This window comes from Mytilus californianus, unplaced genomic scaffold (assembly GCF_021869535.1).
Source record: "Mytilus californianus isolate M0D057914Y unplaced genomic scaffold, xbMytCali1.0.p SCAF_4, whole genome shotgun sequence".
Lineage (NCBI taxonomy): Eukaryota > Metazoa > Mollusca > Bivalvia > Mytilida > Mytilidae > Mytilus > Mytilus californianus.
In genome coordinates, this window is record NW_026262690.1 from 112,401,570 (window position 1) to 112,420,022 (window position 18,453).

Consider the following 18,453-nt stretch of genomic DNA (forward strand, 5'->3'; position numbering starts at 1 on the left):
TACACGATATCACTGATGAAGGTCTCAGTTGGCAGATGGTAAACGTCACTACCATATACAAAACTTTTACTGGCTTCAATATTATTTTCATTTTTCATTTCATTTCATTAAAATCATATACATGTGTTGTCAGCACCAAGCTTTATGCAGACTGCTTTTTTGTGTAAATGTTTCAACAAAGACAGAGAACATAAAATGTTGTTTCTACATATTTTTAGGATTTCATTTCAGTTAAAGAAAGAAGGATGATACAAAAGGGATACTCAAACTCATATGTCGATGAAACATTGATAACACCATCGCTAAAAACTACTATGATTTATTGAAATGACTGGCGCATCTCAACTTATGGATCATTTGCATGAATTCATCCTTAAAACTTATCGATTCATTGATCACTTTTAAGAATAAGTTTATTTAAGGAGCAATGAGTAAAGATGTATGGGTAATTTTATTAAATATGACCAATGACCTTAGTCAGATTTTTTAGAATTTTACATTTTTTTGGCGCCTAAAATTCTTTATTGATGTTTCATTTCAACTGTTTTGATTCAAGTACAACTGTTTTTAATCGAGTACAACTGTTTTGATTCGAGTACAACTGTTGAGTCATATGTTTTCGAAACGTGCGTCTGGCGTAGCGATTTTGATTTAGCGTATTGATCCCAAATCTTCATTGGTCAAAATTTAAATATTGGCGTCGAATTTTCTTGCTGTCCTCTGATAACCCTATTTTAACGACAAGAAAAAAAGGCGACCATGTCTGATTACGTCATGTGTAAAGAATACATTTTTTGCAGATAAGTGAAAAAGTATCTCTAAATAACGTCTTTAAATCATTAGAGAAACAGATTTCACCATCGAAATTCATGCAATACGATATTTCTCCACTCGGCAAGCCTCGCACTTTAATTCATTTTTCGGTAAATTTAACTATCTGCAGTGATGAAATATCGTAATGCACTTGATTCAGTGGTAAACTCCATATTCAGACGGTAAATTTCTGTTAATTTTCTGTTAAAAGGTTGTGTAAATCTTCTGAAGCACGAGGTATAGCTACCATCGGGCATAACTCGGTCAAAATACACCGAAAATATTTATGCAGAAAAATTGCATCTGGTTTATTTTCTTTTAGACCTGGTACCTGGTGTAACTTTTAAAATATGGTGTGAAAATAATCATATGATTTTAAATATTTAAAAAATCCAAATCTATTATGGTTGGATCACACAGGAAGCTTCAAAGTATATAAGAAACATTGAAGATAGAATACAGTTGAATTATTTTACAAAATGTAAACAGTGAAAAATTACTTGGCATTTTAATCGATGATTGTCTTTCATGGAATAAGCAAATAAACAAAGTATGTACCGTAATTTCAGCTAGACTAGGTTTACTAAATCGATTGAAGCATTATATTCCACAAAAAAAGCTTATGTTTATTCTATAATGGATATGTACTTCCTCTCTTTGATTATTGCTGTACACTATGGACAGATACAAGTAATTCAAATATGGAAAACATGTTAAACGACAAAAAAGGGCAGCTAGAATCATTCTTAACAAAGCATATGATACACTGTCAAAAACTTTATTCAAACAATTAGGAGGTTAACTTTTCAAAAAAGAATCATATATCACAAAGGAGTATTAATGTATAAGTGTTTATATAGTATTGCACCTGATTATCTGTGTTAATTATTTAACAATAACCAAAATGTCAATGAAAGATATTATTTGCGTTCATCGGACAATAATTGTCTTTTCATACCACGTCCGAGAACAAATTTTATGAAAAAGACATTTCAATATTCCGGTACTGTTCTTTGGAGCAGTATTCCTGTAGAAATAAAAAAAGGTAGAAAAGATAAAACTGTTCAAATAAAGGTATCATAATTTCTTGTTTTCAGAACAAAAACGCTAATTATCAAACTCATATACAACATGTAACTTTATTAAACCAACCAAATAATGATTATCACCGAAATTTATCTATAGTCTAAAAATCCATATATTTGTCTAGTACATCATTAAGAAAGTATGTTCATGAAACTTTACACTTAAAATCTGTGTTTGTTTACCATATGTTTTGCATAAAAGTTGTATGCATGTATTTGTATATATTATTGTATTATATTTTGAGTTATTCAGAGGTCATCAGGGGAGATAAGTATTGTACTGACTGATTTTGCCCTCTTTAAATAAAGTATTTATTATTATAATTATTATAATTACTTTCACACTTGCAATCTGTGTGAACTTCAACAGGATTATATGCATTTTTAGGGGATGCAGCGGAACATAAAATATCAAAAATACCGAACACCAAGGAATATTCCAAACAGAAAGTCCTTTATCAAATGGCAAAATCAAAGCTCGAAAACAGCAAACGAATTTAAAACAACTGATATATTCCTGACTTGGTACAGGCATTTCCTTATGTAGTAAATAATGGATTAAAAGAGAGGCAAGGATATCAAAGGGACATTCAATTTAAAAATTACCAGACAATGCCATAGCTCAAAAAGAAACAGACAAACAGACATACAATAGTACACAAAACACAGCATAGAAAACCAAAGACTGAGCGACACGAACCCCACCAAAAATTGGTGGTGATCTCAAGTGCTGCGGAAGGGTAAGCAGATCCTGCTCCACATGTGTCACCCGTCGTGTTGCTCATGTTAGTACAAACCCGTTGATAAGTCTTATTCGGTAGGTCACATTCGGGGAAAAGGGAACGGGATTGGTAGTTACAACAATTGGAATATTTTCGTTGTCATTTGTGAAACAACGTTCCATAACGGTCAACCAACTCGTGATGGCGTCTGTACAATTTAAGAAGGGACGAATTCAACTTCACCACTTGGAAATCATGGTTTAATAGATTCCTTGTGCGTAGCAACCCTCTTTCAAGGAAATCATGATAGGAAATACAAGCCCTGGAATATCGTATCAACTGGGAGATATATACTCCATATGCAGGCGCTGCTGGAATGTCGCTACAAAGAAATGGAAAATTCACAATTGGGAAGCTGAATTCATTTCTTTTGTCGTAAAGTTTTGTTTTCAACCGACCATCATTGTCAATTTTAGATGCAAGTCAAGGTATGAGGAAGACTTAACTGTATCTGTTGTATCCTTTATCTCAAGTTCGATGGGATAGATGCGTTCAACATTGTCACCAAATTTTGAATTATTTAGTGAGAGAACATCATCTATATACTAGCAGTGGAAAGTAAAGTTAAAGGATACGGCTAAATTTTTTCTTTCTTCCTTAGAAGTACCTGTATGAAGTCAGCCTCATATGATTAAAAGAACAAATCGGCGAGAAGAGAAGCACAATTGGTTCCCATGGGAATGCCGATTATTTGTTAAAAACACGTCATCCGAACGTAACAAATATGTTGTCAATCATGAAAACAAGCATCTTGATAATGTCAGTTAAAGATAATTTTTTGTTTGAATCAGAGTGATTTTATACAAAGTACGATTCATCCCTCCCTAATACAAGCAACTTGTATCTACGTAAGCCGTTCATTTTTATGAAATAAAGCTGGACCAACTTTTTTCATTTGTCTTTTAGTTTGGAATGGGGAATACTTGTGTAATGTGTAGAAAAGTCAAATGTTTTAATCTTATTACAAAATGAAAAAGTCTTAAATTGTATGTACTGTAAAAGATCTTTGGAATGTTGAAGTATCCACATCTGATTCACGCCACTTGTAGAATAGGTAGTTTAACAATAGTTTTGAAGCCTGGGTTAAATTTTGTTTTATAGCTAGCTAAACCTCTCACTTGTACGACAGTGAAAGATGATTATGGTCTAAATGGAATGATGTGAACTTCAACATATTGTGATATGAACCGATCAGCAGGTTGTCTGCATACACATATTGATATTGTAAATATTATCAACGGACTGTATTCGAGGAATGCATATCGGTTTAAAAATAAATGCATTAGAAAATATTGTGAAATACGAATTCTCTCGTTTGTGTTAGGGTTTTATTATATTTTATACCCTACGCCTCGAGCATTATTAGAAATATATTAAGTGTCGAACTGCGCATATGGTGTAAAATTGAGGAAATCTATATTTTTTATAAAAAGAATCAATCTTCTGGAGAGTTGTCTCATTGGTAATCATACCACATCTTCTTTTTTATATCATCTAATGTTTTGTAGAACTGACTCGAATGAATAAAACTATTATATTTGAAATTAAGGCATTAAAAATGCAACATGAAAAGCTATAAATTTGTCTTTGTTGTCTGAATTCATCTATTTCCTAGCTATATTATGTTTCTTGGGTGAATTCATTTTCAAAAAAAGTTTTCCTTCAAAGAATAAAAAAATGGAAAAATTATGTCATTTCATGAAAAATATAAGTTTCAAATTGGTAAAACTTAATCCTAAAGCAATATTTATTGGAAGCTAAGAGAAAACAGTGACACTAGTTCAGTGATAATGTTTAATCCTTACATAATTAGTGTGTGTGTGTGTGCACGAGAATCAATGATAATGAAAAATAAAGCAAATACTTCCATACTTTGGTATATGCATTTTAAACAATGTAGCCAATGTTGTATTTCTAAAATAAAGTACTTTATTTGTAACTATCATTTTACCTCAGCTTGATGACTCAGGTCTTATGTAATCGAAATATGGGTCTGATTGCATTGTTTGAAATCTTTGTGTTAACAATTTAATATACATATGAAAAGCTTCAGCACGTTATCACTTAACTTAATCTTATAGATTTGTATTTTTTATGATCTCAGAGGTGTAACAAATGTATTGTTTTCATAGGATTTTCTAATTTGCCCCTTTAAAATAAGATAGATCCATCTTGAAGCATTTTGTATTTCATATTTAGACGTTTTTCTAAATTTTGTAGTTACATGATTCCCGGCTTCTTATAGAACTTTTTATTTTAAAATCAGGTAAATATATATGGGAATCTTCATAATAACTTTTATCTCTTTGTTACATATACTACAACATAACGACAACCACGTTAAAAATAAGCAATTCTTAGAATTGTTTTTGCCAAGTGGAATTGCTGTGTGTTTTATTGCTTCATAAGGGAAAATTGATATAACAAGGGGGTTACCATAATGTCAGGTTTTTAACAAAATACCATGAAAGAAGCACACACTGACCGTGTGTGTCATATAAGGTTAAAACAAATGATCTTATATATCATGAAACTTAACAAAAAAAAAACTTAATGAAAAACTAGCAATCATCCAATGAATCATGAAAGAAGAAGAGTAAAATGGCAAAACATTTATTCTCATTAGTTTTATAAAAAAAGTTAAGTCAAAAATATAGTCCGTTTAAGTTTAAGTATATTTCTCTAATTTCAACAAGTAAAATGTAATTCTTGTATATGTGTGGAAAAACAAAAAAGTATGTCAAATTATCTGAAAATCATACCTATTTACCAAATAGGAATCTTCAATGAATAATACATATGACGAAGGTCTCAATTGTCAGACGGTAAACTTTACGAGCATATACCAACAATGTGATGGCTTCAATATAAATAGTATACACTGTCATTTTCATCAAAACGTATGTGTCATCATCAAGCTTGAAGTAGATGGATTTTTTGGTCAATGTTAAAAACAAACAGCATACCAAAATTGTCTCATTTTTTGGATTTCATTTCAATCCAATTAAGGCTGAAGATACCAAAGGAATATTCAAACTCATGTGACGATGACAAACTGACAATGCCATATCAAAAAACGAAAAATGACCAAAAGACAAAACAACAGTTTATTTAATCAATATTCGTCGTCATCTGTTAATCAAATACATGTATCCATATCAATCAACTAACTCGTGATGGGTCCGTAGAATCTTTGAAGGTATAAACTTCACCACTAATAATCCTTAATCTTTATTCAGATTTAATTGTTAACTAAAAAGTGGGGAAATTCCCATAACATTCAATCAATTTTTTTCCTTATTACATTTCCCAGATTTTTTGTCCGGAAATGACTTAAGGTGTTATATCACAAAATCATAGTACGTCATATCCTGTTTCATACATAAAAAGCGTCTAAAAATAAATATTGCCTTGTATTTGACAGTTGAAGATTATTAATCATATATTTCAATGCAATAAACAAAATTCTGAGTCATATACATATATCTTGGGTGTTTCAATGCACAATTCTTTTTTTATTCGGTGTTTCTATAAAATATTTTTGGAAACTTGAGGTTAAATGGCTACTTAAGCTTATAAATAGGGAAAAAAAAAGGTGTGAAAATTTGATTGGTTAACTTCCAGTGATGGTTTTTATCTTATGTGAAACTTTCCCTATAGTACTGGACAGGATAAAACTTTACTTATGCCAAGTATTTCTTTATTTGAATCAAAGATAAATTCTGCACAAATTTTTGAAAAGTGCCAATTAAACAATTGTGATTTTACTCCTATTTGTTAGGTCATATTTTTTCCAAATCGTCATCGTTTTATTAGGTTTAATTTTAATTTTATAAGCGTTATTAGATATATATTAGGTGTCAAATGTGCATATTGTGTAAATGAATTGCTATCGTTTATGTTATTACAAGACAAGATTCAAAAGATTTCGGCTTGATAAAAGGCAATACATTTTTACGATAAGAATTTCAAATTGACTTAATTATCCTTTAACAAACAGATTAATCCTCGCACAATAACTACAGAACAGTAACAGTGTATTCATGTTACAAAAGTTTCAGACTCGCTGTGCTTAAGAGCTTGTTTTTGTATAGACACCAAATAAATATATAGTCAGTTATCGCAAAATCTAGACAAATGTTCGTAAATATAAAAAAGGAGATGTGGTATGATTGCCAATGAGACAACTCTTCACAAGAGGCCTAATGACACGAAATTAACAACTATAGTTCACCGTATGGCCTTCAACAATGAGCAAAACCCATACCGCATTGTCAGATATAAAAGGCCCCGAAATGACAAATGTAAAACAATTCATACGAGAAAACTAACGGCCTAATATATGTACAGCAAAATTAACGAAAAACAAATATGTGACACATCAACAAACGACAACCACTGAATTACAGGCTCCTGACTTGGGACAGGAACATACAAACAGAATGTGGCGGGGTTAAATATGTTAGCGGGATCCTGTGTATGTTATATTTTGAATATGCAAACAAAAAAAAAACAAAATATTGCAAGAACAACGAATTAATCGTCAAGATAAAATCATCACCAAAGATAGATGTATATATAGCATGAAGTCGTAACCATGTTGAAAGATATTCATGTAGATGAACACCATATCATTTGAATATTTACGCGTCTTACATATGAATAAATGACCCCCATTTTCGTAGTTCCCTTTAATTATAGTACAATTGAGAATAGAAATGAGGAATGTGTCAAAGAGACAACAACCCAACCAAAGAGCTGTGTATGTTTTCTTTCTTTTTTTTTCCTTTTCATTTAGTTTTAAGTTTTATGGGATGGAAATGAAAGATGAATTGAAATAAAATTACAAATGTCTTATTTTACATGATTAGTACATGATTTAGCTAGATTCCAAAAGGTAGTATTTACATTTTTCGGAACATCTCATGACTTGTCCATAGGGGTATGGATGTGTTGTGGCTAAATTTGTAAGCTGTAAATTTTTCTGAATTTTGAAGAAATTGATGGACTTGTACTGTACATTACACGCACAAACAATTTGAAAAAAAGAATAAGTGCGACTTTTTTTTCAATGAGATCAAACGTTATAAAGAAATAATAGAGACCCTTATTGCGATCTGTGACCATCTCATTGACGTTTACCCCATAATTCCTTTTACATGTTTTATTCAAACTCCTTTTTCAATGAATATTCATTAATTCCGTCATTGAAATCAGAACGAGGTTATCGGCGGTACTTTCCCAATACGGACGCTCACAGTCAACGTGATGCATTATCAATAACACAGTCTGCAAACGGACACCATATATTAAAGTAACCTTATCAAAAGACATTATGATCTGTTTTCTAATCAGTTCTTTTAAAAAAGTTTAAGTGACACGGATAAATCCATTTAAAGGTTGATGATTTGTTTTTTTTAATCCAAGTCTGAAACTAAAAAATCAATTAAATAATATATTTGTTATCCAATTCATTACAAATATACCTATCTGACTTGTTTGTATTAAGCTAGTGTTACATTTGAATGGAGTGTTAAGCCCGCCCAGTATATCATAGCATTCAATAAACGATATACAAGATTCTACTGGTTCTTTAAAACATCGAGACATTCAGATTACGTATTGTCATGTAATAGACTTAATCATAACGAGTTCTTGTAGAGTGAGAAAATTTTTTGTTTAAATCGTTTACTTTCGTCGCATTGAATCATGCACGATTATAATTCTATATATCTTGTCATATTTTTTGGAGTTGGTGTAACTTCTTTGGAAATAAAAAGATTTAGTATAGAAAAAAATGCAACATATCTATCTGAAGGATTCAACGTTTTCCAATCACATGTTTCATCCAAATCTAGAATTGACTGTACATTGCAGTGCTCCACTATGAACCAATGCTGTGTAGCCAGTTACGAAGATGATACACAGAAATGCATAATGAATTCACAATGTTATCCTTCAACAGAGCGATCTAAAGGAATGTCTGTTATTCAAAGGCTTGAATTACCAAAATGCCCTTTACTAGGTATGTATCATTTCTTTAATTATTTTTAAAACATGGCTCCTCATATCGTAAAGCGTTTTGTTCAAGCATGTACATTTTTCAGAAATTTAATATGAACGGGGGATATTTGTAATGTTATATATTACACCAAAATATATATAATTAGGAATTATTAAACAAAATAAAGCAAAACCCAACGTCCACGGATTCCCTCCTCATCTTCATGCAACTACTGTCCTTTTTTTAGAAAGTACACGGTTCGTGTACGGAACCCAATTGAACAAATTAGTTTAACTAATGTCCTGCTTTATTTGTTGATGTTTCTGTTATGGTTTCGGTTGAATAATGTGTTATGTCGTATCGTTTGTTATTCAAATAATTATAAAATTGCCCTACAATACCATCATTGTCATATTACCGAATATGACTGTTATACTGAATATGAATTTACATTGCTGTGCGGCGTGTCTCGGTGTTTTGTACATCCAACATTAATGAATTCATTTTGTTGTTTCTGTTACTGTTTAGGTTGGATAATCTGTTATGTCTTATCGTTTGTAGTCAAAATGATTATAAAATTGCCTTTCAATATCAGTATTGTCATGAAAATTGTTTGGACTAATATTGTGAAAATAATTGTGAAAAGTTCCAGATTGCATGTTAGTTACGTAAGCGTGTCACTGTTTTTGATATCCTGTGGTGTTTTTCGTTGAAGAAGAATATGTTCGTTGTTGTTCTGTGGTGTTGTGTCGACTATTTGTTTGTGCGTTTCTCTGTTATGAATGTTCCTGCGTGTGTCTGTGCTGTATTTCTGTCACGTAGTGTTTTAGCGATATTATTTTGTTTTTGTTGCACTTCGGTGTTCCTGTTGTTCATTTGTTTTCCTCGATGTGTCCCTCGAATTGGTTGGTAACCCGGATTTTTTTTCTCTAAATCGATTTATGACTTTTGAACACCGGTATTCTACTGTTGCCTTTATTTATCTACAAATAGTGTGTTACATAATCTATAATTATGTTTATAAAAGATAGATTCCAACTAATAAGAAATTCTCATATTTCTATCAATAGAAGCTGTTAATTGTCAATTACATGTTTGCGTCAACCCTGCACTAATACCCCCATCACACAAAGACCAAGATCCCGCTACCATCTTATAAATATAAAATTATTATAAAAAAATTTGAAAGTCGTAGTTAGATCGTGGTGGTCGTAGTAAGGTCGTAGTAAGGACGTATCTTCATGATCGTGGAAGTCCACGACCAACTTTGAACATGCTCAAAACATTTGTAGTGCAGTCGTGGCCAAAACAAGTCGTAGTAGAAGCGTAGGAAGGTCGTAGTAAAGATGTAGTAAGATCGAGATGGGCGTAGAAGCATCGTATTGGAAACGTGGTGCAATCGGGGAAGCCAATGAAAAATATTTCGTTACGACCTTACTACGGTTTCACTGAGACTATCTCGATTTCACTACGTCTTTATTACGCTTTTACTACGAAATTGATACAATTATACTATGATGAGGATGACAATAATACGCTGCTACTAAGCGCTTGTCATCCTCTGTACGACCTCACTACGATTCTTCTACGTCCTTCCCAGGACAATTGCACGACCCCATTCTGTTGATACTTCTACATTTCACACAACGGTCTTTCAAGTGTTTTTGATACAAGGAAACTGGTGTGTACAATGGGAAAGTCAAGATTTTCATAGGGATGAAGAGCGTAGTGACAACGTAGTGGAATCGTAGTGTAGTCTTGGTTCAATCGTAGTAGACTCGTATTGAGATCGTAATGCGATCGAGAAGGTCTTGGTAGAAGCGTACAGAGATCGTGTAAGTCGTGGTAAGGTCTTATTAGATGTAGCAAGATCGTGAAAAGATCGTAACTAGAACGTGTTACTGTCGTAGCAATACGGTGCAGGATCTTATCAGGATCATAGCAAGGTCGTAGTATGAACTATAAAATATTGAATATCAAAGCCGACCTTACCACGATTTCATTACGATTGTATTTTTTTATAGATCGAAGTGGGATCTTCATGGTCTGTGTCTAGTGTGATGGAGGTTTAATCAAGTGTTGCATATTGTCGTTGTTGGCGTCGTTTCCATGATACAGCAGCGATAAAAATCTCCTTAAGTATCGTTAAGAAGTTCCATACGAGTTCCGTGTCTAGAAAAAAAGTACAGACAGTAAGATTCATAAGATGTTAAATAAATTTCCTTTTCAAATAATTTGTCTCTTGCTAATCAAAAAAAAAAAATCAAACGCTGTAAGTACGTATCTTTACCCATTATCAAACAAAGACTACTTTATTTTACTATTATATGGTTCAACTTTAAGTTAAAAGAAATGTACATCAAAGTGATTCTTGTCGTTGGTTCATGTCTGTTATATTTGTTTTTCGTAAATTGTTTTGTAATAAATTAGACTGTTAGATTTCTCAATATAATTGTTCTATATTTTTGTTTATGTCGGGGCATCTTATAGCCGACCATACGGTATGGTCTTTTTCTCATTGTTGAAAGCCGTACGGTTACCTATAATTGCTCACAACCACTTCATTTAAACTTTGATGAGTCGTTGTCTCATTTGCAATTATACAACATCTCCTTATTTTCACCTTGAAACTTGTATTGGTATCATTTCTGCTTGCCAGATTTGTTTGCATTTTTTGTTTGAAGTTTGACATATCTGTTTAATAAATATTAAACCACAAACAAAAGCTTATACATTGTATGTTTTTATATTACCAAATATTACGAAAAATGATGTAATATTTTTCATAGATATTTATCTGTTTGGAAACATCTTGTATTTCATGTCGTATTGTAATGTAATATTTTTTCGAGCAAAATATTGTTTCCAAAGAAACGTTATTATATAATGACGCATTTTAAGTAGTATTGTATTCCTTTGGTATCTTTGGCCTCTCTTTTGCGTAACAATAATACATTTATCAAATATGCAAATGAATATTTAAACCAATTTACAGGGATAAGTTGTTTACCTTCAACAAAAGTTCCATCAATAACGATAGTAAATATATTTTCAGATTCCTCTCGATCCATTATACACACCTTTATTCTTAGTATTCATTTTTTTTTTCAAAGATAAATTCTTTAACATAACTTAAGAGGTAATTTAAATGGGATATGATCAATGAAGTGGACTATATTTGCCATAGTAAGTGCCGAGCTGTGTTGTAGAAAATGAAAACAACACGTTATATAAATGTCATGCGTCCGAAGAGATTTTCTTAATTTACAATCATCAGGAACGCTCAAAGCCGAATATTTGAAATGCAAAGAATGTATAGGAACCAAAACAGTTGAAGAGCTACAGTACCAAAAAAAAAGATCCAAAAATCAAAAGCCAAATCTATCTCAGGTCAACTTTGCCTGAGGGAGTTTCAAGCTAAGTTTCTAATAATTTCAAAATTTATTAACGGACAATTTTAGAAAGGTTTATATGAATCATGTCAGTACCGAAGTACTAACTACTGAGCTGGTGATACCCTCGGAGACTGATAGCTGTGTAGGTAGTTGACTAGACAATAAACTACCAGTGATTTCAGCAGAGATCGAACTTCATGCCGTCGGAAAATCCTAATCATTTATGTAATTAATTTCACGACTCGCTTTATGGAAACAAAATAATATCTTATGAATGGAGCAAATAAATTGTTGAGTTTTCGAAATATTTGATGTTATGATAATTTCTCTTAATGGCAAAAATAGTATGCAGAACGAATAAACGTTAACAAAATTAATTCAAATGTTTTTGTTTGGTTGCCTAATCCGTAATTTCAAATATTATAATAATGTGTCACACTCTTTTAATTCATAAAAGATTGCCATCAAAGAATTTACCCAATTGTTATATTTGGTACATTTGTGCAGAAATATGTAAAGAGGAATTATAAATTCACCCTTAGTTATTGTTTCTATCAATAGCAACTAAAACGTTCTTAATTGGTTCACGGGAAGATTGAATACAGTTCAATACTACACATCAAAAGTTGATGTGTCATTTTTTGTTATCAATAGCCTCGTTGTTTTAACAATTTTAAGAACAATGCATGGGTGCCAAAAGTGACGACAGAAATTCATACTTTATCGCAAATAAAATTACTCTGACCAGAAACTGTTTACAAAAAATATAAAGTGTACCCATGCACTTTGTGCATTACGTTTCATACATTTTTCAAAGAAGTCTATTATTCCTATTTTAGAAAGCAACACACTTCAACTATTGGATTGCAATGATCTTCCTGAAATTGCATTAAGTGGTGTGTACACAGTTTACCCCGACAACTCAGCTTCAATGAAAGTGTACTGTGACAAGACTAATGACTCTGTTGGTTGGACGGTTTGTATCAATGTAAACTGTTAAAAAGAATACAAAAAAATGACTTCAAAGCAAATTGAAAAAAGGAAATAGATATAAGAAGTTGTGGTATGAGTTCCAATGAGACAACTCTTCATCCAAGTCACAAATTGTAAAAGTAAACTATTATAGGTCAAAGTACGGCCTTCAACACGGAGCATTGGTTCAAACCGAACAGCAAAATATAAAGGGCCCAAAAATGACTCGTGTAAAACAATTCAAACAGGAAAACCGATGGTATAATCTATATAAAAAATGAGAAACGAGAAACGAGAAACACTTAGGAACCACATCAACAAATGACAACCACTTAACATCAGGATCCTGACTTATGAGAGGTGCAAACAAATGCAGCGGGTTTAAACGTTTTAATAGGCGCCAATCTTCACCCTACCCAAAACAATAGTGTAACATCACAGCATAGAAAGACACACTATATGATATCAATTGAAATGGCTTTACTCAATCAAAAGACATATTAGCAAAAACAAGTGAACATACACTGAACGAATACTTTTGATCTATGACACAATGTAAATAAAAAATTAATAAAACAAGGGGGTTAGATCTAAAACAATATCAGAAAGACAACCATTACCTTGGACAAAATGCCGCCAAATAAAATAACGTTCACAGGTAAATAAAAATAATGTTGTTGTAATGTATACATAGAGTACGGAAATAATTTTTATGTTACTTTTAAGTCCATTCAAAACTGACGCTATCAATCAACGGGACAATTGAAAAACATCTGCCATATTCCTGACTTGGTACAATCATTTGCCGAGGGAAATAGTGGGTTAAACCTGGTTTTAAAGCTAGCTAAAATTCCCCTTGTATGAAAGTTGTTTATAGATCTTTTATATTGATAAAATTGACATAATAGGTTAATGTAACACTATTTAGGATCCAGCAGTCAAAACTGTGTAAAAATACATCACAGACATACAACACAAATTACAAACAAAAATCAAACAAATCAAACATACATACAAATTACTCGTACAAAGACGAAAACCAAAATGGACATGGTTATCTGTTTTCACTTCGAAACAAATTGTGTATAATTTACTCTAATTTCTGCGTATTCTAATAATTTTTTTTAAAACAAAAGTTAAATTCAGTTTTAAGATGTACCGAATGCATAAAATCGGTGACAAAAAAGCTTAAGTCAACAACTTCTATTGAGTTGTTGCTCACCTTTATCGAGATGCTTATTGCTATCGATGAAAAGCCCTTTAAAACGTAAACCTCATCAAAGACACACAAAATAGTGGTTTTTTCGTCTATCAGTATGTGCATGAGATCTCTTAAATTAATGTCAAAAATGCTATTAAATCTAGACTAGATTTGATAGCAATTTTGAACATCATTGTTATATATTCACACCAAAACGGTTAAACATGTTAAACTGGAAAGCTGAAAAAAACAAATTTGTTTTCGATCAAAATAAATTTTGTTGATGAACTTCTTGATACTAGAGTTTATTGTGATAAGACTTATCGATACTTCTGTGCCAAGATGGTGTGTACATTGAATATTATTTAAATTACTTTTACTAGAGGTCTTTTAAGAAATTAACAGCAGAAAACCCCGTGAAACTTTAATATCGGAGGAAATTGCTATCATATTTTAAATATCATTTCAATATTTTTTTTTCTATTTTGATTACAACATAACAAGACACAGAAGTATAGTAGGATATGAGTCATCGTTATTAAAACTTTAAACATGACATTTTCGAGCTTTCAAATCATCTTCAAAATGTAAAGCGTTGAATCTCTTCCCTAAATTTCGTAGGTTAATTATCAGAACAACTTACCAGTAAATAACGAATTAAAAAAAAAAAGAATGAAAAAAATAAATACAACAAAACCAGAAGGTTTAATAAGGCCAAATTCGTGATCCCCATAAGAATGATTGAAAAGATGTCACATCTTCCAAATAAGTTGTATAAATAATGAGATGTTGTGTGATTGCCAATGAAAAATCTATCAGAGACCAGAGAACGCCGATGTAACCAACTATAGATTATCTTATGGCTTTCATTTTCTGATTCATGCAAAGATCAATAAAGGAAAAAATCTTTTCGCATACAGCAACCAATGACAACCACTGAATTACAGACTCCTGACATCAGATTTGTGTAACGTCTGTTCATTATGTCTTATTTTATTTCCGTACTCATTCAAACTCGTTTACATTTAAAAAACATTAAGCTGCATAACATGCAAAATAGCAAAATCAAACTTAACCGTGATAACAATTTATGTGATATCTTATTTGTCCTTTATGCGCTTTTCTTCTTTTTTTTTCTATATACCACTGTACAAAGTAAGAGTTGCAATAATAAGGCAAGAAAATGGAGAGAGCATGTATCCAATTGTAAATCATAATGCCTTATTGTTATATAGGCAGAATACGGATCGGACAAACACACATATCGCAAATCCTAAAAAGTTTTAAAAAATGATACTCAACGGCCCAATGTAAAATAAGATATATTTTACTACTGTTCTGGAACTCATTCATCATTTGTTCTTCATGTGATCATCATTTTATATTGTTTATGTTTCATTGCGTACATCACTTTATATGCTCCAGTTTTATGAGTTTTATACAGGACAGTGTAGGAACCCATGTTACTTTCCCCTCTCTTCTGAGTGACAAAAACTGCTCAGCAGGCCGTGTGCACAACAAAGGAACATTCAGCGGACACGTTGTCCAAAGGAACAATTCGTGGCTAACCACAGCGTGAGTTACCTTTAAAACATTACAAATTATGTCTTTACATCAGCGATGAACTGTTTTAATATGTTTTCCTATGTTATAAAGAAACTATGAACATTTAACCGTTCAAACTGTTCGTATCTGCGATTACACAATTTAATTCAGACAGAACCCGACGTGTGCAAGAATATTCATCTATTTATTATTATAAAGAACATTAACAGCTTTATAAATCTACGAACTGTTTATCCGTATTTTTAATGGACTTTAATTATCATTGAACACACTGTAAAATTGTATTTATATTTGTATTTTCAGTTTTTCACCATTTGGATTGGTAGTAAAATAAAAGTCAGCTCCTGATTGTTTTATCTTTACATAAACCCAGTCATCTTGGTTAAACTCGCTGGTCCGGCCAGTACAGTGAAAAAGCTACGACTTGCCTGTTGTTTTTCTTGGATAACGTACGCCACTCCACGACAGTCAGCAGACCCATAAGTTATAACGTAGTTTCAACGACGTTTCGTGCTAGTAAATTGACAACAACTTGTCTACACATCTCCTGAACAGGAAATACAACGGAGCATCGTTCGTAGCTGTTACCTTGACACTACGCAACACAGCTTGTGTGTCTTAGGCAGCAAACCAACAACGTTGAACAAACATTGCCTACAGTTAGTTGATTTACATCATGGATCCCAGCCACGCGGAACAGCAAGACGAGATTCAAAATCCAGAGGGAGACGTCTCTAAAGAACAAATAGAGAATCCGTCTACTACAACACCTTTAGATGAAGATGCCGAGACTAGGCGAGTACGTGAACTCACAGAACAGGGACAAGGAGCTTTTACAGAAAAACGTGACAAGTTCTATCATGACTTAGAGGCCCTATGGTCAGACCTAGAATCTCAGTTATTGGAAACGACCACGCCTCCTAACGACCTCCAACAATTGCTAACAGCACAAGATAGAATTGTACAAGCCTGTACTAATTATCGGCGGCTCACATACGAGTACTTGAAATTTCTTAAAAATACAAGAACGTTAGACAGCCTTCAAGACATTGATACGTGTAAACTTTCAACAGATATCCGAATGTCTAAAGTTGACCTAGCAATTGAAACCTTACACGAGCATCGCCTCACCCTGACAAAGGCTAAATCTACAAAAACCAAGACATCTAAGGGCAAGAAAACCTCGCACAGTGGGAGCTCCAACGTCTCTGACATGTCAAGTCTTGCACAGATGGAAGCGTGCCAAAGCAGAGGCTGCTAGATCTCAGATAGCCTTTGCTGAAAAACAGGCCTTGCTACTAAAGCAGGAGGCAATGATAGAAGAACAGGCTCTTTTCAAGCAAAATGAAATAAAGGCTGAAGCGGAACAAGAAGCCATCAGAGCGCAGCAAGAAGCCATCCGAGCAGAACAGAACGCCGCTCAAAGAAAAGCTCAATTAGAACAAGAAGCCGCAAGTAGAAAAGCCGAGACTGCACACCTGCAAGCTGAAATGAAACGTGAGGCCGTACGCAGGAAAACTATAATGGAACAAGAGGCTGCACGTGCAATACGAGAAAAAGCCGAAATTAAGGCTGCTATGAACATTCTAGAAGCACAAAGAGAAGCCGCAGCCGCAGAAGCCGAGGCTCGTATCCTTGAACACGACGGCAGCCAAGCATTTAGCGATCTCCCTGGCGAAACGGAAGACCCTCTTCAGCGTGTGCAAGATTTCGTCAATAAACATCCTGTACCAACTGCTGTACAGGAAGTAACAGGACCTCAAAAGTTAAAACAAATTCCTGTTAAGATTGAGCTGAGTCATGAAGTACCAGCGTTCGTGCCATCTGTGGCACTGAACTTGCCATCACAAACACCTGAGGTCTTGCCTACACATGCTAAGTCACCAGAAGTTAATGTATTCCCAGATCTGGGAACAATAACTGGCATAGGAAAACAGGGCGTTTCAGAAAAGATCCCTGTCTTACAACAAAAACAAGGCATTATTGAAGAGATCCCTGTCTTACAACAAAAACAAGGCGTAATAGAAGAGAACCCTGTTGCATACCAGCAAAAAATCAATCCTACGTCGGAGATAACCAGATTTCTCCTACGCAAGGACCTATTGTTCTCCCGGCTAACAAGCTTTAACGACCGGGCAGAATCCTTCCATACATGGAAAGCCAGCTTTAAAAACGTCATAGACGAATTACAAGTTTCGGACTCGGAACAGATAGACCTACTTATTAAATGGCTTGGACCAGAGTCTGTCAAACATGCCATGAGTATAAGGGCATCAAATGCCAACAACCCAACAAGAGGCCTACAGAGACTATGGGAGAGACTTGACGACCGATATGGTGCTCCAGAAATGTTGGAGGCGTCTCTCGTTAACAAACTCGTCAAATTCCCAACACTGACGAATAAGGACAACTCACTCCTTCACGATTTGTCAGATATTATCTCAGAAATAGAATATCACAAGGAAAATCCCAAGCTGGGATGTTTGCTTGCGTATTTCGACTCTTCATCCGGGATAAATCCTATAGTGGAAAAACTGCCATACGGACTCCAAGAAAAGTGGATAACAAGGGCTTCAAGATACAAGTCTAAATATGAAGTTTTTCCACCTTTCACAGAATTCTCTGCCTTCATCAG

General features: G+C 33.3%; 1 protein-coding gene across 2 annotated transcripts in view; it reads left to right on the forward strand.

Annotated features, from left to right (window-relative positions):
• The window catches only part of LOC127739165 (ryncolin-4-like), a 32,169-nt gene that overhangs the window by 6,419 nt on the left and 7,297 nt on the right, over window positions 1-18,453 (forward strand). The window contains exons 1-3 of one of the 2 annotated variants that reach the window (XM_052250764.1): window positions 4,835-4,946; window positions 8,558-8,705; window positions 12,919-13,055. In XM_052250764.1, the coding sequence (XP_052106724.1) occupies window positions 8,567-8,705; window positions 12,919-13,055 (276 nt within the window). In that variant the 5' untranslated portion in view covers window positions 4,835-4,946; window positions 8,558-8,566. Of the gene's footprint in view, window positions 1-4,834; window positions 4,947-8,557; window positions 8,706-12,918; window positions 13,056-18,453 lie in introns of those variants that run through there. The other variant, XM_052250763.1, reaches the window with a different exon arrangement.